The 25594-nt window shown below is 40.9% G+C and overlaps 2 protein-coding genes across 2 annotated transcripts; both read left to right on the forward strand.

The window, feature by feature from the left end:
• Positions 1-1694: 1694 nt before the first annotated feature.
• LOC122212419 (olfactory receptor 10X1-like) lies at positions 1695-2618 on the forward strand. The gene has a single exon (XM_042926309.1). The coding sequence runs from the start codon at positions 1695-1697 to the stop codon at positions 2616-2618; it is 924 nt and encodes a 307-aa protein (XP_042782243.1).
• A 17769-nt stretch (positions 2619-20387) lies between these two features.
• Positions 20388-21320, forward strand: LOC122211563 (olfactory receptor 10X1-like). The gene has a single exon (XM_042924797.1). It carries the CDS (start codon positions 20388-20390, stop codon positions 21318-21320), a length of 933 nt encoding a protein of 310 aa, XP_042780731.1.
• The last annotated feature ends 4274 nt before the right edge of the window (positions 21321-25594 follow it).

The following is a 25594-nucleotide window of genomic DNA, read 5'->3' on the forward strand; positions in this document are numbered from 1 at the left end:
GTGTGGACACAGGGGGGGAAAACATGCAACAGGAAAGGAGAAAGGGTGGAGGGAAAGATGAGTCACATGTCAGGGGAGGTTGAGGAAGAAGGAAGTCATGTCAGGTCAAAGAGGACTAAAGAATCAAGAGATCCCTAAGATAGAGTCCACACTGCTGCACCTTTCATCATAAAAGGTTATAATTATATCATATTTATTTTATTTATATTTCTTTATATGTAAAAATTGTCTAATTATAATTCAGAACATTTTCAAAATAATAGTGATTCAGACCCTTTCCCGACTGCTTCTTCTAACTGTCAGTGACCAGCTGGATTCTGCTGACGGAATGCTTACACTTAGCCTCAACCAAATCTACTTAAGGCTGGAAACACTCGTTGTCTCTAGGCTCAACATTCCGCCCAGTGCTGAATAACAAGGTAAAACAGAAACCGTTTTCGATTCAGCCTCTTTGCGATCACTAACCTATCTGTGCACATGTTGGGAATCATTACCTTCTTCAAATGCTCCATATTAGCGATCGGAGACATACAGCGATCTATGACCATCGACTCTCTACGGAAGGAGAAAACAAAGACAAATGCAACGAATGTACAATTAAATCCAAACAGTTGGCATCTAGCTACAAATATGCCACATTATAGACACAACTCTCTTATTTTTAAAAAGAGGGAAATAATCTCAGCTGCCATACAAATTCCTCAGCTTCTCATCTACGTAGTCAAGAATCGAGCCAATAAACATTAGAATTAATTTGACAAATGGAGAGCTTTCAATGCTAGTTCTTAAATATATTAACATGTGGGTGAGGAAACACAATATAATCCAAAGCTGAGGGAATGTGTCCTATATATGTCAGAGGGGTATGGGATTACATCAAATGCAGAATATCAAAGAAGTTGTAGAATCTCTAGCATTTATGTTTTGAGATACTGGTCTTGGCATCAAAGGAATGGGCAAAATCTCACCTCCACCCGCACCGAGCCTGCATGAAGACTGTTTGTCCGTACGATCCACATACTGTAATGAATCAATATTAATCCAGAGGGTCCTAGAGTATCCGATCTTCCTTCTCCTCAGAGCACAGGGAAGGGAGCATGTTCTTTATTTCTTTTCATATACGGGACCTAAATGTCTCCTCCAAGAAGAGTTCATGACTTTGGGCTTCCTTATGATTATAAGCCATTGTCTACATTTGGTCCCCAATTACTAACAAACCCACTATGAATCTTTACCCATTGGATATTTACAGACAATATTTGTGTGGAAGCTGCTTTGTCAGACCCTGACTCTCTCTGTCTATTAGCTACTTGGTAATGGTTTTATATTCAGAGTCTGATCCAAATCTGGCCGACCTCAGACACCTGAATTTCCTTTATCTAGACATTAATTACAGTATTTTTCCTCTTATGATATTACCAGCCAATAAAGTCTGCTAAAACAATAAGCCACGAAGAGTCTTCTGTCACCCACCAAGCGATCAGTAATTGCACCCCTAATAAAGGTATAACAAATGAACTAAAATTAGGAAAACCCGTGACCTACATACACATGGTGTTTTGCCACACAAATTGAAGAATCAATTGGTCATCGTAACTCCCTGATCATCTGTCTTATTCACACCACAACCTTCAAAGAATAACGGAGAGTTGAATATTTACTTGTTGTTTCTTTCACATTTCAGACATGCCACAATGAAGGCCAACCAGACAGTCCTGAAAGAATTCGTTCTTGTGGGCTTCTCCTCGTACCCACACGTGCGGCCATTCCTCTTCGTGCTCTTTTTTGGCCTCTACCTTCTCACCCTCACAGGTAACCTGGCCATCCTGGGTCTAACTTGGGCGGACAGATCTCTCCGCACCCCTATGTACCTCTTCCTCCGTGCCCTCTCTTTCTCCGAGACCTGCTACACGCTGACCATCATCCCCAAGATGCTGGCAGACCTGCTCACTGAGAAGAGAAGCATTTCAGTCCCGGGGTGTGGCTTGCAGATGTGTTTCTTCCTGGGACTTGGTGGCACTCACTGCATCATCCTCACGCTGATGGGATACGATCGCTTTCTGGCCATCTGCCACCCTCTCCGATACCCACTGCTGATGACCAATGTGGTGTGTGGGCACCTGGTGGTCTCTGCTTGGGCCGGAGGCTTCCTTATCTCTGTGACAGAGACCGCACTGATATTCGGGGGCTCGTTCTGCACCCCCAACCTCATCCACCATTTCTTCTGCCACATGCGGGCCGTGGTGAGGCTGTCTTGTCTAGACAGCGACCTCACCGAACTCGTTGTAACAATGGTCTCAGTGTCAGGTTTGACGGGTACCTTTCTGCTCATCATCACCACTTACGTTTTCATTCTGTCCACTGTCTTCAGGATCCCTTCAGCCGAGGGCAAGCAGAAGGCCTTTTCTACCTGCGCCTCTCATCTCACTGTGGTCATCGTCCACTTTGGCTTCGCGGCTATTGTCTATCTGAAGCCAGAAGGCTCGGGAGGAGATGACACACTCATCGCTGTCCCTTACACCGTCATCACCCCTTTCCTCAGCCCCCTCATTTTCAGCCTCAGGAATAGAGACATGAAGAATGCGTTCAGAAAGCTGCTGGCAAAGAGGAGTTTCTGAATACATAATCCTGGCTTGTAGGTGCATGATTGTGTGTTCCCTAATGTCAGTAGGCATTTATCATGCGATGTCAGGAGAAGGCTTGCCATTGGCCTTTTACCAGAGGTTGGCATGTAGGAAACCAGAGACTGGGAGCTAAACAATCACAAACATTACTTAGTTTTAAAAAAGTTGTTCAGGGGCGCCTGGGTGGCTCAGTCGGTTAAGCGGCGGACTTCGGCTGAGGTCATGATCTCACGGTCCGTGAGTTCGAGCCTCGCGTCGGGCTCTGTGCTGACAGCTCAGAGCCTGGAGCCCGTTTCCGATTCTGTGTCTCCCTCTCTCTCTGACCCTCCCCTGCTCATGCTCTGTCTCTCTCTGTCTCAAAAATAAATAAACGTTAAAAAAATTAAAAAAAAAAGTTGTTCAATTAGTTCTATTTCTACTGGCTGTTCCTCAAGATAGTACACTTCTGTCAGTCACCCTCCGGGCATCCTGCACCATGGATGGCTTTGGAAGAGCAAGATTGTGGAAGGGAAAAACAACCCCTGTGACCACAACACTAAGAGGTGCTTTAAAATATCTAAAGATTCAATGGTGGAAGAATTTTTCTAAGCAACATTGTCAGGCATTGTGCTGTGCCTCCCAGGAGAAAAACATTTCTCATAAGTGATATACTATGTAGAAATCATCAACGGTCCATTGTGCATGTCTGGATTGATGTGTATATTTGGTCAGTTCTATGCCATAATGATTACAGAAGTTTCTTTTAAACACTGTTCATGACTGTGTTCTTCACATGACTGTCAGAGGCTCCCTCTGAATATACAGGATATCTTGAAACATTGATCCAACAGGCAAACAAGGCAGTGGAGTCTCTCTGAAAGTCAGGGTCCCTGGACGAGGCCTGGAAATAACCCCCACGGTCTTTAAAAGGAAGACATTCAGAGCAAATGTGTAAAAAAAAGCACATGTTATGATATTGAAGGGTTTGACAATGAAAGGTATTTTGGAACAATTTTGGCAGACATATGATGTGCAGTGAAGGAAACCAGATGAACATCGCGTCAAATCCTGGGGATTTTCTGACTTCTTTCCTCAGTTCTATTGTTAACCCAATTCGTGCTCTCTCCTGTTGGATGTAACCTTTGTGTTGGGATTTTGTGTGCATCCAGTATTTGACAAATGTGGGGACAATGTCTGTTCCCCATCATTTACGGGGAAGTTATTAAGCTAACTGAGATAATGAACAAAAAATATTATGAACACACTCTGATTATGATTACCTCTTGCCATGACTCTATGTTCTTCTCTGGGACCATCTTGTGCCTCACATACAGGCAGAATATGTCCCCTCTTCAATCTGTGCTCACTGCCTCCATGACAATGTTTCTTCGACTTTGGTTCCACCCTGAGAACTGACTATCCAATCTAGGGAAGTCATAAAGTCTTGTAAACAGATGCCAACAATTTACCCTGTTATGGTGGGCATAGAGAATATGATGAAGTGTAGACTCAAGTTCCTAAACTTGAGTTTGGACCCATTAACTTGCATCTACCCGATATGGTGACTGTGGAGGCATTGCTAGTTGCCTACTTAATATTCATTGCTGAGATAGAAATAAGTACTTGCAGGGGAGCTGGAAAATACCTACAGGTGTAAAAGTCAAGAAACACACTTGTAAATAAATCATGAATCAAATGAAAATCTTGGGAATCCTGGAAAAATGGTTTGAATTGGAGAAAATGAAAACACTACAAGTCAAAGCTGGTGGGACATAGCTTTTCAGTGTTTACATGGAAATCCACGGCCTCCAAAATGCGTATTAGATAAGTTCACAGGCTGAAAATTAATAACCTAAGCTTTCCTGTCAAGAATTCAAAACAGGAATAATAAACGAGCACAAAAAGATCGTAAAGAATAAAATGAATAGATAAGCGCAGAATTAATTAAATAGTAGTTTTCAGTACAGTGGCTCAAAAAGTCAAAAAGTGGAATGTTGAAAATAATCCTAAATCGTCTTGTTCCCTGGTGAGACTGATGAAGAAATTAAGACAGGAAATAAAACTAAACAATGATGGGAATGAAAATTGGGGCACTTCTCAGTTCACACCCACACCTAAAAGATGAGACAATCCTGTGAGTGATTCCATGATCATGGATTTGAGAACTTACACAAAGTTGGAAAGTTCCTAGAGAACACATATTAAAGTTGACCTGAGGAAACCAGCCGTTTCATTTTCAAGAAATAGAATTTTAGTTAATATATTCTACATCAACAAGAGGCAAACAAACCTCCGAATCCTTTAAGCTTCACTAGGAGATTTTGGCAATTTTCTAAAGTGGATGTTATGCCAAAAGTGCCCAAAACCTTGCCTGGAATAGAAAAGAGTAAAGACTCCTCAACTCAGTTTTGGGACCAGTACCATTTAGAAACGGGATTTTGACCTCTCGCTCAGGAGCATAGACGCAGAACTCGGAGGGAAAACTCAAGTTGGATTTAGTTCAGAGATTCAAGGTTGACACATTTGAAATAGATCAGTAGAATTTATCACATTATCAAAATAAGGGATATTAATCAAGTAATTATTTTATTGATGAAGAAGAACTTTTGGATAAAGTTGAATATCCACTCGGGGATGAATAAAACCTATTAGCATGATAGGAATCAAAAGAATCTTCCTGGGACGCCTGGGTGGCTGGTTAGTTAAGCGTCTAACTCTTGATTTTGGCTCATGATCTCATGATGTCATGATCTCACAGTTCGTGGGGTCTAGCTCCGCATCTGGCTCTGCACTCACGGTGGGGTGCCTGCATGGGATTCTCTCTCTGCCCTTCCTGTTCTCTCTCTCTCTCTCTCAAAATAAATAAATAGACGTTACAAATATATTTACTTAAACTCATCAGGCGATCAAACTTCCTTTTGTATCTGAGTGCAGTTGACACACTATGTTATGTTGGTTTCGGGAGTACAGCCTTGGGATTCGAAAATCCAACTTCTCACTTCGTTGTGAAACATTTAAACGCATCCCCGCTCACTCAGGAACAAGACAAGAATGGCTTCTCCCATCGTGCCCTTGCTGTCTTATTCCAGACAATCAGTTCAGTAAAATGGAGCAAAAGACAGAAGGAGTATACAGGAAGAAACACAGTCATTTCTCATGAATTATAAAGTTTTTTATTTAGAAAACCCAAAACTAATCAGCAGACAAATCATTAGAATTAGCCTTCATTTTAAGGCTAAGGACTTGGTACATGAGCAAATAACCCGCATCCCCATAAATTCACAACAATTGGAATCTGGTTTTCAGAAACCATATCACATTTTGAAGTGCCGAAATATCAAAGTCCTAGAAAAAGTTTGCCAAAAGTCATGCAAGAGGTCTCCATGGAAAACTGCAAAGCATTATTAAAATAACCCTAAAAGACCTATGCAAATGATGAGGTGCTCTTTGTCACGGATTAGAAGACCCCGTGCGGTGCAGATGCCCATTCTCCCCATGCTAACTTAGGTTTCAAAGAAATCCCAGGGACAATCCCAACAGTGTCCTTTCTTGCGTGTGAAAACTATAAGGGGATTTAAAATTAATATGGATTTACAAATAGCCACGACTCTCTTGAAGAATACCGTGACATGATTTGTTTTACCGGATATCAAGTCTCATCATGCAGCCACAGTGTGAAAGTGGTCCACGTTTCAAAGACACCAACATGGAGAAGAGAGCCCCAAAGACCCATGCACACGTGGGCACTGGGGCATATTTATGATAAATCTGGCTTTGCAGAGCGGTTGGAAAACAATAGACTTTTCAAAAACTCACGCTTGCAAAGTTGCATATCTGTAGAGGCAAAAGGAAACCTGTCTCCCGAAACAACAACAGCGGCAAAATCAGTTTCTGGGTATCAAAACCTGACTGTGAAAGGCAGACGATAAACCTTCTAAATGTTGCTATGAAAAAAATTGTCTTCACAACATCCTTGGGACATGAGAGATTGTTTAAACTGGACGTTAAAATCTTAACTAAAAATGAGAAGATCGAGTGAATTAAAATCGAGAAATTGTGTTCATTAAAGAAGAATTGGCCAGCAAATGGACAGACAAGTCACATAAAACTGAAAAGAAATCGAAGGAGAAGATTAATGTGCAATTTAAGATAGTGATTACTTTTGGAGGGAGGAGGCTGGGATAGGGAGGGACACACAGAAGGACTAGTCGCTGGCAAACTCTAGTTTGATCTCTTCCTTCATCTGGGTAGGGATTACAAAAGTCTTTGCTTGCAAAAATGTTCACTGAGCTCTATATTTGTTTGGATGACTTTCTGAATCTGTGTTTTCTTTTAAAAACATGCAGACTGAACAAGGAGCTCCATTGATTGAGAGTAAATACCCCCAACACATACAATTGGCAAAAGGCTCATACACAGTGTGTGTAAAAACCATCCCAAAACCAAACAAGATAGTACAATCCAATCAAAATGGTAACCAGGGGCCTCAGGAACCCTTCTCGTAACCACCCTGTCATTCACGGTAACCTGCAGCAGTTAGGAAGGTCCAAAAGATGAGCGAGATGTGGATATTAGTGTAGCATTAGTACAACTCTTTGCTTTCGAGCAATTTTCCTCAAGCTATTGTTTTATACATCGAGCTAGAGATTGTAGCATGCATTTTTAATTTCATACATCCTATGTAAAGTTAATATTGAATGATTTCCAGTAAAATATAGAAAAGTTGCAATGACATAGCTCCATTTACTTAAATCTACCAACACATTGCTAGAATTTTTAGACGGGCATATGCCTTTTTAAAGAAATTAAGAGAATACTGATACATGCGTAGGTGATCGTTTCGATTTAACCTCACACTCAGTTTCAGGTTTCTTCATCGTCCCCTGTGCATCCAAGTTACCATGGGTTTCATTTGTCTTCAGCCTTCCCTTAGTATTTACTACACCACATGCTGGCTAGCAACTCTCTTCATTTTTTTGTCTGAGGATTTCTTCATTTTGCCTTCATTTGTGAAACACAGTTTTGCCGGATAAAAACTTCCTCGTCCACGGGGTACCTTTCTTCATCTTCCCCTGTGTCATTTTCAGTGTCTCTGTCCTCCCCAGTTTCTGAGGCACACACTGCCCTTAATGACATCGCCTTTTTACTCTATGTAATGTGTCACATTTCCCTCGTCGTTTCAGTATTTTCTCGTTGCCTTGGCTTTCATCAGTGTGATCATGAGGTGTCTAGATGTGCTTTTGTGTTTTTCTTACTTGTGATTTGTTGAACATCTTGACTTGGTTGTGGTGTTCCACCAAACCCGGGCAGTTTTCAGCGGTTATCTCTTCAAATATTTTCTTCCTCTGTATCTTTTGGTTTCGTCCCGATATTCCAATTATGCAAATGTTGGGTTACTTGATATTGTCTCGAAAATCTCACAGAATTGATTCACTTCTAAATTTCATTTATTTAAGTTCAAGTTAGTGAACATACAGTGTACCAATGTTTTCAGGAGTAGAACCCACCGATTCCTCACTTACATATAACACCTAGTGCTCATCCCAACAAGTGCCCTCCTTAATGCCCCTCCCCCGTTTGGTCCATCCCCCACCCACCTCCCCTCCAGCAACCCTCAGTTTGTTCTCCGTATTAAAGAGTCTCTTATAGTTTACCTCCCTCTCTGTTTTTCTCTTATTTTTCCTTTCTTTCCCCTATGCTCATCTATTTTGTTTCTGAAATGTCATATATGAGTGAAAACATAGGATATGTGTCTTTCTCTGACTGACTTATTTCACTAGGATGAAATTGATTAATTTTAAGTCTAGTTGTTTCTTCTTGAGATTGACTGATTTCTACTGATTTATTTTCCAATTCATTGGTCCTTTCTTCTAATATCTCCAAAATGCTGCTGAGCCTTTTTCACATATATATGCCAGTAATACATAAAATAAATAATATTTCAATGCAAAGGCGATTTATTCCAAGAATGCAGGACTGATTTAGTATTTGAAAGTATGTTGACTGCATTCACTAAACTAATCAAATAAATGGAAAAAATTAATATACTCATCTCAATATTTGTAAAAATGTACTTGTAAAAATCGATATCCATTGCTGATTTTTAAAAAACTCTGTTTCTATTTAAACCACCCTCCTGCCTCATTGTGAAATATTGAATTCTTTTCTCTAGAATGAGCAATTTGACCACTCTATACATCATCGTACCAGAGATGCAAACCAGCGTGGTAATGGAAGCAAAGGATACAAAAGATGAAATGATTTGAAAGGAATGGTGAAACCCTTCATTTGCAGATAACATGACTGAATATCTAAAAAGTCTTACTAAATCTACAGAAGGACTACAAACCTAAGAAGCACATTTAGCAAGTTCTCAGGTCAATTGTTTTTCCTTATATTAGATACCAAAAATAAAAAATTACTTTTTTATAAATAGAGAGAGAGAGGGGGCAGAGGAAGGGGACAGAGAAAGAGAGAGAGAGAGAATCATAAGCCGGCTCCAAATTCATTGTGGATCCTGACATGGGGCTTGAGCCCACACCCCTGAGATCGTGATGTGAGCTGAAATCAAGTGTCAGACACTCAACTAACCGAACCAACTAGGTGCCCCAGGAATTACATTTTTAGATGTTAATTTCAATAGCCTCAAAACACAGTTAGGATAAACACTTAGAATTCAATTGAGGACAAGATGAGGAAGTATTCTGTACTGAAATGATAAACAGTAATGCAACAGATTAAATAGATTAAATAAATGGACACAATCAATTTTATGGATAAAAATACTCAATATTGTAAAAATTCATCTGTTGGTTCAATGCAACTCAATGAAAAATTGAAACAGGATTTAGAGCACCCGAGTGGCTCAGTCAGTTAAGCGTCCAACTCTGGCTTAGGTCATGATCTCACGGTTCGTGAGTTCGAGCCCCGCGTCGGGCTCTCTGCTGACAGCTCGGAGCCTGGAGCCTGCTTCGGATTCTGTGTCTCCCTCTCTCTCTGCCTCTCCCCTGCTTGTGCTCTGTGTCCCTCTGTTTCTCTCTGTTTCTCTCTCTCTCAAAAATAAATAAACATTAAAAAATTGTTTTAGTTCAAACAGGATTTGTGTAGAAATTGGCAAGCGAATTCTAAAGATTTATCTGGCAATGTAAAGATCTATAAACAATCATGAGAGACTGGGATGAATTAAACACCTGATCTCAAAATCACTATAAAGTAAACAACAATGAAAACTCTGTGCTGCTAGCAAAAAGGTAGATATAGAGATCAATGAGAAATATAGAGTCCAGAAATAGTCACATCTGTGTATAGGTCCATCGGTTTCCATAAAGTTCCTTGTGCAAATTAATGAGGAAAGGAAAGTTTTTCCAACCGATGGTACTGAAACCACTACATTTCAGTATAAAAAAACTAAACTAAACTAAGCTAAAACCTTAATCCTGACTTCATTCCATAGACACAAATTATCCCAGATGAGGCTGAGATCTAAATGCCTGAAAGTACAGAGCAACTAAGAGAATACACAGGACAATATCCTCATGACCTTGAGAGAGGCAAAGAAACTTTATAGGCAGCAGACAAAAAGGAACAGACATAAAAAGTTGATCAATCAAACCACAAAAATGAAACTTCTACAACACAAAGAGCAGATGCAGAGCAAAATGGTAGGACAACTTCATAAGAAATGCCAGTCTTTTGAAATGTTTACATTTTTTTTCCTTTTTTATATTTTGTAATTGTTAAAACTTCTAAACTTTTTTAAATTTAAAATTTAGTTAACATACAATGCAGTGTCGCCTTCAGGAGTCGAATTCAGTGATGCATCACTTACATACAACAACACTTGGTGCTCATCACAACAAGCGCCCTCCTTAATACTCATCACCCATCCAGCCCTTCTCCCACCCCCTGCCTCCATCATCCTTCAGTTTGTCCTGTATCATTAAGAGTCTCTTTCGGTTTGTTTCCCTCTCTTCTCTTTTCCCCCCATTCCCATAGGTTTATCTGTTTTTTTCTTAAATTCCACATATGAGTGAAATCAGATGGTATTTGTCTTTCTCTGCTTGACGTGTTTCACTTAGCACAACATTTTCTTTTTTTTTTTTTTAACGTTTATTTATTTTTGAGACAGAGAGAGACAGAGCATGAACGGGGGAGGGGCAGAGAGAGAGGGAGACACAGAATCGGAAGCAGGCTCCAGGCTCTGAGCTGTCAGCCCAGAGCCCGACGCGGGGCTCGAACTCGCGGACCGCGAGATCGTGACCTGAGCTGAAGTCGGACGCTTAACCGACTGAGCCACCCAGGCGCCCCAGCACAACATTTTCTAGTTCCATCCACGTTGTTGCACATGGCAAGATTCCATTCTTTTCTGATGGCTGAGAAAGATTTTATTGTGTATGTATACATCTTCTTTATCCATTCATCAGTCGTTGGAGATATGGACTCTCTCCATAGTTAGCCTATTTTTGATTATGCTGCTATACACATTGGGATGCATGTTCCCTTTCAAACCCATATTTTTCTATCCTATCAGTGAATACCCAATAGTGCAATTGTGAAATTGTAAGGTAGTTCCATTTTTAGTTTCTTGAGGAACCTCCATAGTGTCCTCCAGAGTGGCTGTACCAATTTGCATCCCCACCAAGAGTACAAGAGGATTCTGTTTTCTTCACATCCTTGCCAACACCTATTGCTTCGTGCATTATTGACTTTAGCCACTCTGACAGGGGTGAGGTGGTATCTCATCGTGGTTTTGATTTCTACTCTCCTGATGACGAGTGATGTCGAGCACTTTTCATGTGTATGTTCGTCATCTAGACTGCATCTTTGGAAAGGTGTCTATTCATGACTTCTGTCCATTTCTTCACTGGATTACTTACAGTTTTGGTATTGATAAGTTCTTAATAGATTTTGGGTGCGAATCCTTTGTCACATATGTAATTTTCTAATATCTTCTCTCATTCCGTAGGCTGCCTCTTAGTTTTGTTGATTGTATCCTTTGCTGTGCAGAAGCTTTATCTTGAGGAAGTCTTTATACTTTGTGTTTCCTTTTGTTTCCCTTTCCTTTGGCCACGTGTCTAGTAGGAAGTTGCTCTGGCCAAGGTCAAGGAGGACCTGTGTTCTCCTCTAGGATTTGGATGGTTTCCTGTCTCACATTTAATTCGTTCATCCATTTTGAATTTAGTTTTCTGTATGGGGTAAGAAAGTGGTCCAGTTTCATTCTTCTGCATGTTGCTGTCTAGTTTCCCCAAACCCTCAACAAAGTCGGGAGAGATGGAACCTAACTCAACATCATAAAGGCCATATATGAAAGACTCATGCTAATATGATCCTCAATTGAGGGCGAAATTGAAAGCCTTTCCCCTAGCGTCAGGAAGAAGACCGCGTTGTTCATTCTCACCATTACTATTTAACACAGTACTGGACGTCTTAATGTCAGCAGTCATACAAAAAAAGGAAAAAAAAAAGGGTATACAAATTGGCAAGGAAGAAGTGAAACTTTCACCGTTTGCAACAGATGGTACTCTGCATGAAAAACCCAAAAAAGACTCCAAACAATTGCTAGAACTGATACATAAATTCAGCAGTGTCACAGCATGTAAAATGAACGTATAGAAATCTTTGCATTTCTACCCACCAATAATGAAGCAACGGAAAGAGAAATCAAGAAAGCTATCCCACGTACGATTGCATCAAAAACCGTGAGACACTTAGGAATGAGCCTAACCAAAAAGATAAAAGATGAGGATGCTGAGAACTATAGAAATCTTATGAAAGAATTGAAGAAGACACCAAGAAATGGGAGAACATCGATGCTCACAGATTGGAAGAACAAACAATGTGAAATACTACACAAAGCAGTCTACACATTCACTGCAACCCCTATCAAAATAACGCCAGCATTTTTCACAGAGCTAGAGCAAATAATTCTAAACTGTGTAGAGAACCAGAAAAGACCCCGAATGGTCAATGTAACCTTGAAAGAAGAAAACCAAAGCTGGAGGCATACAATTCCGGACTTCAAGCTGTATTACAAAGCTGTGATCCACACGACACTATGGTACTGGCACAAAAACAGACACACAGGACAATGGAACAGAGTAGAGAACCCAAGATGGACTCACAACGAGATGGTCAACGAATCCTCGACAAAGCAAGAAATGCCAATTTCTACAAGGCTGAACAGAGACCTAGTGAGCGTATTGCCACACAAAGACTTGTATGAATACGTTGAGCTGCTTAATTCGTACTGAGGCGCGGAGTTCTTTCCAGAGAATGTTTCGTAAGCCCTGGGAAAGCGATTGGGGTAACTGCTGAAATGTCGGCGATGTTCTGCTCTCAAGGCCGTGGAACACAATAGCACTGTGAGATCCAGAGTCCCCTGATCTCCCAGGAGCCAGTTAGGGAAGAGGCACACTGTGATTACTTAGCAGTCCTTGAAACTGCACCTCTTCCCTGCACGCTTTCACACAAACACCAGATGTGTGTTTGGTCTATGTCTGCAGGCTCCTTGTGGTTTCTTCCCATGCTTTGACATCCTTTGGTGTTTATCCCTGGTGAACATGAAAGAGACACCATGTGCAGTTGGCTGTTATTTGTGTTTCACTGGCAGAGGCAGCCCTGCACATCCACTCAGTCTAAGCGTCTGGGAACTTTTTCTTCAGTGCGCGGCTACACTTTGAAAAACGAGACGCAGCCCAAATGACCGTGAGCATGTGAAAACATACACAAGTTGTGGAATGTGCACGCCAAGAACTAAAACTCGGGAGTGAAAGGGAATAAAGGGGAAACAACATGGAAAATCTCAGAGCATTAGGCGAGTGAAAGCAGCCATAAGCAACACCATTCGCACACCATGTCTCCGTTTCTGAATTCAGAGAACAAGAAAGTGTTGTCGAAATCACCCCCCTGATGGCCCTTGCGGCTCTGGTTGGACAAGGGCACCAAGGAACTTCCTGAAAGGATGGAAAAGTCCCAGGTCTTGAGCTCAGTTTGATTAGTTATGAAAATGCAAATTAAACAACACACTTCTGAATAACCAGTGGGTCAGAGGACAACTCAAAAGAGAAACACAAATATATATATATCTTGCCACAGACAATCACAAACTTACAAGATGCATCAAAAGCATCTGCTACAGGAAAATTTGTATCGATAAATAACCCTCATTGAGAAGAAAGATCCCAAATACATAGCCTATCTTGACACCTGACAGAACTAGAAAAAGAATGCACTAAACCCAAAGACAGCAGAAGGAAGGAAATAACAAAGATGGGCACGGAAATAAATAAAGACTAGAAAGACAGTAGAGAAGATGGATGGAATTAGCAGCAGGGGTGTTTATTTGTTGGTTGGTGAGTCTTGGAGGGGGTCTGATTACTGTCTCCAGGTTGTGGACTCCAGCAGCTCTAAGACTGGGGGACTTAGGCAACAAGACCCAGGGAACTTGTCACTATGTTGTGCTTTGGGCCCCAAAACCCTGAGCTGCTCTTGCCTTTTCCAGCATTCAGGTGTGTCTTCTTCGGTAATGCCCAGAGTTTTCAACTGTACTAAGTTGGAAGAACGGGGAAGGTCTTTCTACCCTGGGGTCTGACAACTATTGTTCTCAGCTCTGTGTTATCAGAACGTTTCCTAAATCTACCGAGTGAAACCTGTATCTCGGACCTTTACAGCGAGGCAAATAGAGGGATAAGCAGATAGACAGCTACAGCGTGCTGCAGGCTCAGAGGCTTTCAGTAAAAATCTACTGGCCAATGTGATTGAAATCAACAGTGTTTTTATTTTCCCCAGACTTCCGAATACATAAATTTAGGCAACATGTTTTTAAGTAATAGAAAAATAATCATAATTGATGATAATTTTATAATAACTGGAAAACCCAATTATGGTAAACTTTTCAGAAGCTGAAAAAAATGAATGTTGATGATTGACAATGAATATTTTATCAAGTCAAACAGCATCCATATCATGTTTTGGAGAAAGTAGAAAAAGGAACTGATAAAATTATACTCCAATGAATTATTACAAATAAGTTTTGATGATAGGCTATTAATGAAATATAACTTAGAAGGAATTCAGAGAATTTAGCTGCACTGCTTTTTAAAATAATTTTTAGGGGGAATAAAATTGATTCTGAGCTGTCTCGTTTTTGCAAAATAATGTTATTCCTTGGTATATGACATAATTTGTAAAGCACCACTTTCATTCAGGGATAATTTTACATTGAAAAATATCACATTTAATCAGAATTCCTCTTAGACACAAAATAGGATTTAAAAAATCAACCCAAACACATTTTTGTTGCAGAGAAGTATGCTAAGGACATCAAATAAAAACCGTATTAATAAACAAACAAACAAACAAACAAACAATTTTTGTGCCCATATATCAGAGAAGTACATAGAGAAAAATAAGAATATATTTTAAAATGGAATATGTAAGATAGCAAAACACTATTGCATTTAAATAACATCAAATACTTTTTTTAAAAGTGCTACCAGGAACGCAGTGAAAACATCAATATATGCAATATGGAATGTGATATATGAGGTGATTTTAATTTAACAAAGAATATACATAAAGAAATGTAGGGACAGCTCTCAATGTAAAGGGCATTGCCCAGGCCGACTGCAGCGACCGTGGACAGAGGAAGGAGACGGGCTGGTCATGTCTGTGATGGCTCGGGAGTGAATGCAGGGCGAGCTTCCCCACGCAGAACTGTGTGGTTTCAACCCCTGCAGGCACCCGAGGGCAGAGCCCCTGGTTTCTTATCAGCTTGCCCAGCTGTGTGGCAGAAGGGAAGGGGGCTGGGGGGTAAAGAATAAAAGCTTTCAGAAAACCACAAAGTGGAGTCAGACTGGAATACATTCTGCCAATATCTCGCGATCTTGATGAGTGTAGGCATGAGGTAGGTTTTAATATTGGATGCAATGATTTCCATTTGATTCTTCTTTAAGATTGTTACATATCTTCAAGAACTTGTTAGTTTACATGTAAATTAGAATATGTTTGTTGTTCTCTATAAAAAAAATTGGGAGGAGGTTTTAAAAGGATTGCAGTGAGCCCATATATCAAATTGGGGATCAATTTTGTTATTTTTTTCTAGTTTCTTGAGATAGGAATTTAAGTCATTTCATAGAGACCTCTCTTCTCCTCTAATGTGCTATAAATACCCTTTCAGGATGCTCTAGCTGCAACCCACACATTTGGATATGTTGTCATTTCATTTTGCATCAGTTTACGAACGATTTTCATTTCTACTGACCTCTTCTTTATGAGCATGGACAGCTTCATATTGTTTAACCTCCTTGTGTTTACAGATTTTCCTACCGTCTTTCTGTTCTTGATTTCCAGGTTGAAACTAACATGGTTAGAGAACCAGAATGTCCTCTGCGTAATTTCCCTCCCTTTACATTTCTTGCGGTTGAATAGCTTAAGGAGTGCACCTGCTGTGATGAGCAGCCGGTGATGGATGGGTGTGTTTGATCACTGTATTGTACACCTGAATAAGATAACACTGTATGTTAATGAACTGGAATTAAAATAAAAACTTAAAAACATTCTTGTGGTTTGTCTTGTGGCCCAGGACATGATTGTGTGTGTGTGTGTGTGTGTGTGTGTGTGCGTGTGCGTGATGGAGGACAGGTTACCTACGCCACTGGGCAATGCTGCTGTGGGCAGATGAGGCCTGGCTCCCTGATGTCAGGTGGGCCCTCACACTGCAGGTAGAGCCAGTAGGGTTCCCGCTGCCATTGGCTGTGGGTCTCCCTAAAATGGCCCTGCGTGGCCTCCCCTTTCTTGGTCCCTTGCCAGAGAGAACATCTGTGCTTTTATTTTTTTCGTTTGCCTTTGCCTTTGCCTGTGGACATTTGCTGATTGCAGGTTGCAGAGCTCTCCACACCCCAGCTGGACTTCATGGTGTTTGATAAAAAAGAGATCCTTGGAAACCCTCTGAGGTGGTGTTCTTCAAGCGCTGAGACCCCTGGCCAATCCATTCGCCATGATTCCTCTTCCAGAACCCTTTTCTGAGTGTTGAGATGTTTCCACGCTTTTTAGTTGTATTTAGAGGGTGGTGCAGAGAAATGTGAAAGTCCACTTTCCCTGAACGTGAATGCATTCAAGATGCTAAGAAATTAATAAAACGCTTGACTAAATTTTAAAACATTTTATAATTTTTAATTTCCCAACAATAGTCTATGAGTTACAATACTTCCAATCCTTTCCAACACTAGGATAGCCAATCTTTTTTTTAAAACACGTTCTAATAGTTGGGTAGTTGAATCAAATTGCCTCCATCATCTTTTCTCCACCAAGGTAAAAATTCTTTTTTAAGCACATCACATTCGTTATAGTTTTCTGAGTTCCCTCAGAGTACAGTTCTCAAACCTTGAGCCCTTCCTAATTACCAAGGCGGGGTGGGGGCAGGGAGGGAGCTGGTGACGAAAGGCCCAGAATGTGGGGGAGGAGAAAGCATGAGGGATGCAACTAACTCTCTTCCTGCCAAACAAACTGAGGAATTAGCATGGACTAGCTAGGACTCTGCAAGCTTTAAATCCCCAGAGATTCCAGGCAGAGTTTTCCTGGTCACATGTTACAAAACAGCCCTGGAACTAATGAGAGAAAATTACAAAGTTGAGTCAGAAAGTTCTCCTGCTCCCTCTGATGCAAGAAGAGAGGAATCCCTTTGGGTCTCCTAACCAGAGCCAAACCTCTAGAGCTGAGGACCCACAAGTGCTAATCATAATCAGACAATATCTCAAAACCGGTGGAAGAAAAGGTTCTCAACCGCTGTGATTCAAGGAGTGGTAGAATCAGATCATGGCATGTGTGGAAAACTCTAGGGCCACAGAAAGCTAAAGCTGGCACCAAATCACTTCCCAGCTGGGGAAACTTAGATCCAGAAGCCACAAGGACTTTGCTAAGGTCACTCAACTAGCAGTGACAAAGTTAAAACCACAGGCTCTTAGACAATGGCTTTTATACTAAGTGGATCTCTGTGTCTTCTGAGCGAAGAGCAAAGCAGGCTTCCCACTGTGTGAAGACCATCATGGAAGAATAGAACCCTAACACTGAATCGGCTTTGGGGCGCTGATAACAGACACAAGGTAGGAAACCCTTGTAGTGATTGGAGGCTGTTTTCCTCATGATTAATTGTCCCTGCACTTTCTCCAAAGTACCATTTCTCTGCGACTCTGGAAAGGGTGTGTATTTCATTCTTCAGTGGATCCATATTGCAAATTACATTTGATACAACTTGATTTGGGGACAACTTCAGACATAGTCAGGGTAGAGTGGGGTATAATATTCTCACGCCCCTAAACACATATACACACATTCAAATATGCCAGGAGTAGAGGGAGATTCTGAAATTCACACTCTACTACTGCTGATTCACCAAGTAGGCGTTTAACTCACAAGTCAGGTAAGATTAAGTAAGGAAGGCTGTCTTGGAATACGTATTACTGATTCCTTGCATTTTCAAAATGTTTCTGAATGAAATGATGGATTGGAACACAACCCCCCTGGCTGTTTAGGAGGGGATATGGCGTATGGTGTGGAATCAGACCGTCCTGCAATTCGTACGTGTCAAAGAGCTTCAATTTTGCCCCATGGGTCCCAGGTACTAAAAACAATCACTTTGCCAATATTCTCTCCTCTCACCCACTTTGGGGTACTTAGGCAATCTTTTGGTTCCACTATCTGTCTAATTGGTCTACTGACAGGGTTCCCGTGGAGAGTCTAGAGAATTTGGAAACGTGAGTGTGTACAGTGTTCTACTGAGGCAGGAAATCTTCACAATGGCTCAGTGATAACGGAAGGGCGTATGGCACCTAGCATTTCTGAGAGGGGAGACGGTCTTCTGAGACAATCCAGAGTTTTCTCAAGGCTCTTTCAGGGCAAAGTGGAACAACAATCTGCAAGTGTGGGTGGGGATCCCAAGGAGTTTCATGCTCAATTTGGATGCTGAGGAGGTTTGCCTAAAAGGCCTCAGAAGGAAGTCCGAGGGTGAATCAGAATACAGCCTTAGGCAGGAAGGCAAAATAATGCTCTAGACTTCTTTTTTGGAGATAATTACTCAATTATGGAAGGTGAGGTGTGGACACAGGGGGGGAAAACATGCAACAGGAAAGGAGAAAGGGTGGAGGGAAAGATGAGTCACATGTCAGGGGAGGTTGAGGAAGAAGGAAGTCATGTCAGGTCAAAGAGGACTAAAGAATCAAGAGATCCCTAAGATAGAGTCCACACTGCTGCACCTTTCATCATAAAAGGTTATAATTATATCATATTTATTTTATTTATATTTCTTTATATGTAAAAATTGTCTAATTATAATTCAGAACATTTTCAAAATAATAGTGATTCAGACCCTTTCCCGACTGCTTCTTCTAACTGTCAGTGACCAGCTGGATTCTGCTGACGGAATGCTTACACTTAGCCTCAACCAAATCTACTTAAGGCTGGAAACACTCGTTGTCTCTAGGCTCAACATTCCGCCCAGTGCTGAATAACAAGGTAAAACAGAAACCGTTTTCGATTCAGCCTCTTTGCGATCACTAACCTATCTGTGCACATGTTGGGAATCATTACCTTCTTCAAATGCTCCATATTAGCGATCGGAGACATACAGCGATCTATGACCATCGACTCTCTACGGAAGGAGAAAACAAAGACAAATGCAACGAATGTACAATTAAATCCAAACAGTTGGCATCTAGCTACAAATATGCCACATTATAGACACAACTCTCTTATTTTTAAAAAGAGGGAAATAATCTCAGCTGCCATACAAATTCCTCAGCTTCTCATCTACGTAGTCAAGAATCGAGCCAATAAACATTAGAATTAATTTGACAAATGGAGAGCTTTCAATGCTAGTTCTTAAATATATTAACATGTGGGTGAGGAAACACAATATAATCCAAAGCTGAGGGAATGTGTCCTATATATGTCAGAGGGGTATGGGATTACATCAAATGCAGAATATCAAAGAAGTTGTAGAATCTCTAGCATTTATGTTTTGAGATACTGGTCTTGGCATCAAAGGAATGGGCAAAATCTCACCTCCACCCGCACCGAGCCTGCATGAAGACTGTTTGTCCGTACGATCCACATACTGTAATGAATCAATATTAATCCAGAGGGTCCTAGAGTATCCGATCTTCCTTCTCCTCAGAGCACAGGGAAGGGAGCATGTTCTTTATTTCTTTTCATATACGGGACCTAAATGTCTCCTCCAAGAAGAGTTCATGACTTTGGGCTTCCTTATGATTATAAGCCATTGTCTACATTTGGTCCCCAATTACTAACAAACCCACTATGAATCTTTACCCATTGGATATTTACAGACAATATTTGTGTGGAAGCTGCTTTGTCAGACCCTGACTCTCTCTGTCTATTAGCTACTTGGTAATGGTTTTATATTCAGAGTCTGATCCAAATCTGGCCGACCTCAGACACCTGAATTTCCTTTATCTAGACATTAATTACAGTATTTTTCCTCTTATGATATTACCAGCCAATAAAGTCTGCTAAAACAATAAGCCACGAAGAGTCTTCTGTCACCCACCAAGCGATCAGTAATTGCACCCCTAATAAAGGTATAACAAATGAACTAAAATTAGGAAAACCCGTGACCTACATACACATGGTGTTTTGCCACACAAATTGAAGAATCAATTGGTCATCGTAACTCCCTGATCATCTGTCTTATTCACACCACAACCTTCAAAGAATAACGGAGAGTTGAATATTTACTTGTTGTTTCTTTCACATTTCAGACATGCCACAATGAAGGCCAACCAGACAGTCCTGAAAGAATTCGTTCTTGTGGGCTTCTCCTCGTACCCACACGTGCGGCCATTCCTCTTCGTGCTCTTTTTTGGCCTCTACCTTCTCACCCTCACAGGTAACCTGGCCATCCTGGGTCTAACTTGGGCGGACAGATCTCTCCGCACCCCTATGTACCTCTTCCTCCGTGCCCTCTCTTTCTCCGAGACCTGCTACACGCTGACCATCATCCCCAAGATGCTGGCAGACCTGCTCACTGAGAAGAGAAGCATTTCAGTCCCGGGGTGTGGCTTGCAGATGTGTTTCTTCCTGGGACTTGGTGGCACTCACTGCATCATCCTCACGCTGATGGGATACGATCGCTTTCTGGCCATCTGCCACCCTCTCCGATACCCACTGCTGATGACCAATGTGGTGTGTGGGCACCTGGTGGTCTCTGCTTGGGCCGGAGGCTTCCTTATCTCTGTGACAGAGACCGCACTGATATTCGGGGGCTCGTTCTGCACCCCCAACCTCATCCACCATTTCTTCTGCCACATGCGGGCCGTGGTGAGGCTGTCCTGTCTAGACAGCGACCTCACCGAACTCGTTGTAACAATGGTCTCGGTGTCAGCCTTGACGGGCACCTTTCTGCTCATTATCATCACTTACGTTTTCATTCTGTCCACTGTCTTCAGGATCCCTTCAGCCGAGGGCAAGCAGAAGGCCTTTTCTACCTGCGCCTCTCATCTCACTGTGGTCATCGTCCACTTTGGCTTCGCGGCTATTGTCTATCTGAAGCCTGAAGGCTCGGGAGGAGATGACACACTCATCGCTGTCCCTTACACCGTCATCACCCCTTTCCTCAGCCCCCTCATTTTCAGCCTCAGGAATAGAGACATGAAGAATGCGTTCAGAAAGCTGCTTGCAAAGAGGAGTTTCTGGAATACATAATCCTGGATAATTGCTACATGACTGTCTCTCCCCCATTATCAGTAGGCATTTATCATGTCACATCAGAAGTCTGTGGCGTTTGCCCTTTTTCAGTAGTTGGCATTTGTGAAATCCAGGGACTGTCTGGGTAAACAGTCACAAACATTTCCTTAGTTATTTAAGAGCGTTGCTCGACTGCCCCCACTTCTACCAGCACTGGCTGTTCCTGAAGATACTACATTTCTGCCAGTCAGCTCTGGATATCCTGTATTACTGAAGGCATGGGTAAAGCAAGATTGTGGAAGGCAAAAACTATCCCTGTGACCACAACACTAAGAGATGCTTAAAAATTATCTAAAGATACAATGGTTGAGGAGTTTTTCTAGGCTATGTTGCAAGGCGATGGGCTGTGCCTCCCAGGAGATTGACCATTTCTCGTAGGTGAAGCCTGTGTAGAAATCATCCACGGCCTATTGTGCATACATGGATTGGTTTGTATATTTGATAAGTCCTATGCCATAATGATTACTGAAGGTTTGTAAGAACACGGTTCATGACTGTGTACTTCAAGTAACTCTCAAGGGCTCACTCTGAGTACAGAATATCTTGGAACATTGATCCAGTGAGCAAACAGGGCAGGAGAGCCTGTGTGACCAGTCTCTGGTAGATTCCATGGATGAGCTCAGGAAATAATCCCCACTTTTTTTTAAAAGGAAGCTATGCAATAACTAATATTTTTTAAAAACCACGCATCATGATATTGAATGATTTGACAATGAAAGGTATTGTGGAACAATTTTGGCAGAGATATGATCTGCAAAGAAGGAAAGCAGATAAACACAGCATCAAACCTCGGGAATTTTCTGACTTCTTTCCTCAGTTCTGTGGTTAATCCAATTCGTGCTCTCTCAGGTTGGACACAACATTTGTATTCGGGTGTTGGGCACATCAAGTATATGAAAAGTGTGGGGACAATGTCTGTTTTCCATCATTTACAGGGAAGTTATTAAGCTAAATGAGACAATGGATGAAAAATATTATGCACACACTGGTTCCAGTGACCTCTTGCCATGGCTCTATTTTCCTCTCTGGGACCATCTTGTGCCTCACATACAGGCAGAATATGTCCCCTCTTCAGTCTGTGCTCCCTGACTCCATGACAATGTTTCTTGAACTTTGGTTCCACCCCTGAGAAGTGACTATCCAATCTAGGGAAGCCATAAAGCCTTGTAAATGGATGCCAACAATTTACCCACTCGTGGTGGTCATAGAGAATATGATGAAGTATAGGCTAACATTCCTGAACTTGAATTTGGACCAATTAACTTGCATCTACATGATATGGTGATTGTGGAGGCATTGCTAGTTGCCTAATTAATATTCACTGTTGAGATAGGAATAAGTACCTGAAGGAGAGCTGGAAAATACCTATATGTGTAGAAGTCAAGGAACACACTTTCTAAGTAAGTCATGAATCAAATAAAAATTCTTGCAAATCCTAGAAAAATATTTTGAATTGGAGAAAATGAAAACACTACAGGTCAAAGCTGGTGGGATATAGCTTTTCAGTGTTTACACGGAAATACACGGCCTCCAAAATGCATATGACAGAAGTTTACAGACTGAAGGTTAATAACCTAAGCATTCCTCTCAAGAATCTGGGAAAGGAATCAAGAATGAACACCACACTACTGTAAAGAATAAAATGAATAGGTAATAACAGAGATTAATTAAATAATAGTATACAATATAGTGGTTCAAAAAAGTCAAAGGTGGATTGTTGAAAATAACAATCAATTGTATTGTTGTTCCCTGGTGAGACTGATGAAGAAATTAAGAGAGGAAATATCACTAAACAATGATGGGAATGAAAATTGGGGTCTAGAAACTGGATCTTGAAATCTCACACAGGAGCATAGATGCAGAACTTGTGAGACTCAGGTTGGATTTAGTCCAGAAATTCAAGGTAGGCACATGTGAAATCTATCAACAGAGTTTATCACGTTATCAAAATAAAGGATACTAATCATGGAATGTTTTAATTGATGAAGAAAAATTTTTGGATAAAATTTAATATTCATTCAGGGAATGAATAAAACCTTTTAGCATAATAGGCATCAAAAAAGAAAAAATTCCTGGGGCACTTGGGTGGCTCAGTCAGTTAAGCATCCGACTCTTGATTTCAGCTCAGGTCATGATCTCATGGTTCGTGGGTTTGAGACCTGAGTTGGGATTCTCTCTCACATGCTCTCTCTGTACCTCCCCCACTTACTGTCATTCTCTTCCAAAATAAATAAATAAACATAAAAAAAGAAATTTCATTGAACTAATGAGGCTATCAAACTTCTTTTTGTATCTGAGTATAGTTGACACAGAATGTTACATTGGTTTCAGATGCACAGGGGATTCAACAATCAAACTTCTCACTTCATTGTGAAACTTCAAACTTCTCAGTTGTGAAACATTTAAATACATCCCTGCTCGCTCAGCAACCAAACAAGAACAGCTTCTCCCATTGTGTCTTTGCCATCTTATTCCAGTCAGTTCAATGAAAAAGAAGCAAAAGACAGAAGGATTACACAAGAAGAAAAATAGTCATTTCTCATGAATTATAGTTTTCTAGGTTAGAAAATCCAAAACTAATCTGCAGATAAATCGTTACAATTAACCTTCAATATAAGGTTAAGGACTTGGTACATAAGCAATAAACTGCATCCCCATAAATTAGCAACAATGGGAACCTGGTTTTAAAAAATCACAGGGGCACCTGGGTGGCTCAGTCGGTTAAGCGACCGACTTCAGCTCAGGTCATGATCTTGAGGTTTGTGGGTTCAAGCCCCGTGTGGAGCTCTGTGCTGACAGCTCAGAGCCTGAAGCCTGCTTCATTCTGTGTTTCTCTCTCTCTCTCTACCCCTTTCTCTCTCTCAAAAATAAACACTGAAAACAAACAAAAAAAAAAATTAAAAATAAAAAACATATCACATTTTGAAGCTTCAAAAATATCAAAGCCTAGGAATAAATATAACAAAACACATGCAAGGCCTCTGTATGGAAAACTGCAAGCATTATTAAAATAACCTTAAAGACCTATGCAAATGATGAGGTGCTCTTTGTCACGGATTAGAAGACTCCGTGCGGTGCAGATGCCCATTCTCCCCATGCTAACTTAGGTTTCAAAGAAATCCCAGGGACAATCCCAACAGTGTCCTTTCTTGCGTGTGAAAACTATAAGGGGATTTAAAATTAATATGGATTTACAAATAGCCACGACTCTCTTGAAGAATACCGTGACATGATTTGTTTTACCGGATATCAAGTCTCATCATGCAGCCACAGTGTGAAAGTGGTCCACGTTTCAAAGACACCAACATGGAGAAGAGAGCCCCAAAGACCCACGCACACGTGGGCACTGGGGCATATTTATGATAAATCTGGCTTTGCAGAGCGGTTGGAAAACAATAGACTTTTCAAAAACTCACACTTGCAAAGTTGCGTATCCGTAGAGGCAAAAGGAAACCTGTCTCCCGAAACAACAACAGCGGCAAAATCAGTTTCTGAGTATCAAAACCTGACTGTGAAAGGCAGAACGATAAACCTTCTAAATGTTGATATGAAAAAAATTGTCTTCACAACGTCCTTGGGACATGAGAGATTGTTTAAACTGGACGTTAAAATCTTAACTAAAAATGAGATGATCAATTGAATTGGAATTCAGAAATTCGTTAATGAAGAATTGGCCAGCAAATGGACAGACAAGTCACATAAAACTGAAAAGAAACTGAAGGAGAAGATTAATGTACAATTTAAGACAGTGATTACTTTTGGAGGGCAGAGGCTGGGATAAGGAGGGACACACAGAGGGACTCTTTTGCTGGCCAAGTTCTCTTCCTTCATCTGGTCAAAAAAAGTTAAAATAAAAAACTGATAAAAAAAAAAGCTGAGTAAGCTCTCTATTTGTTTGGATGACTTTCTGGATCTATGTTTTATTTTAAAATATAAAGACTAAACAGTGAATTCCATAGAATGAGAGTAAATATAAACAACACATACAATCGACAAAAGGCTCTTACACAGTATATGTAAAATCCCTACCAAAAACTGAAGAAAATAGAACAATTCAATCAATAGCAAAAATGGTCAAAAGCTACTGAATGGATCCTTCAAAAAAGAAAATATCAAAATAGCCAATAAATATGTGGAAAGATGTTTATTCTCCTTGGTAAGCATGATTATGGACATTAAAATCCCAGTGAGCTGCCACAACGCAGCCACTTGAGTGACTGAGCATTGGAAGG

Source organism: Panthera leo, chromosome F3, assembly GCF_018350215.1.
Source record: "Panthera leo isolate Ple1 chromosome F3, P.leo_Ple1_pat1.1, whole genome shotgun sequence".
Taxonomy (NCBI): domain Eukaryota; kingdom Metazoa; phylum Chordata; class Mammalia; order Carnivora; family Felidae; genus Panthera; species Panthera leo.

Excerpts from the sequence above, each read along its gene's own strand:
- LOC122212419 (XM_042926309.1), top strand. The coding sequence starts at position 1,695 with ATGAAGGCCAACCAGACAGTCCTGAAAGAATTCGTTCTTGTGGGCTTC.
- LOC122211563 (XM_042924797.1), top strand. The coding sequence starts at position 20,388 with ATGAAGGCCAACCAGACAGTCCTGAAAGAATTCGTTCTTGTGGGCTTC.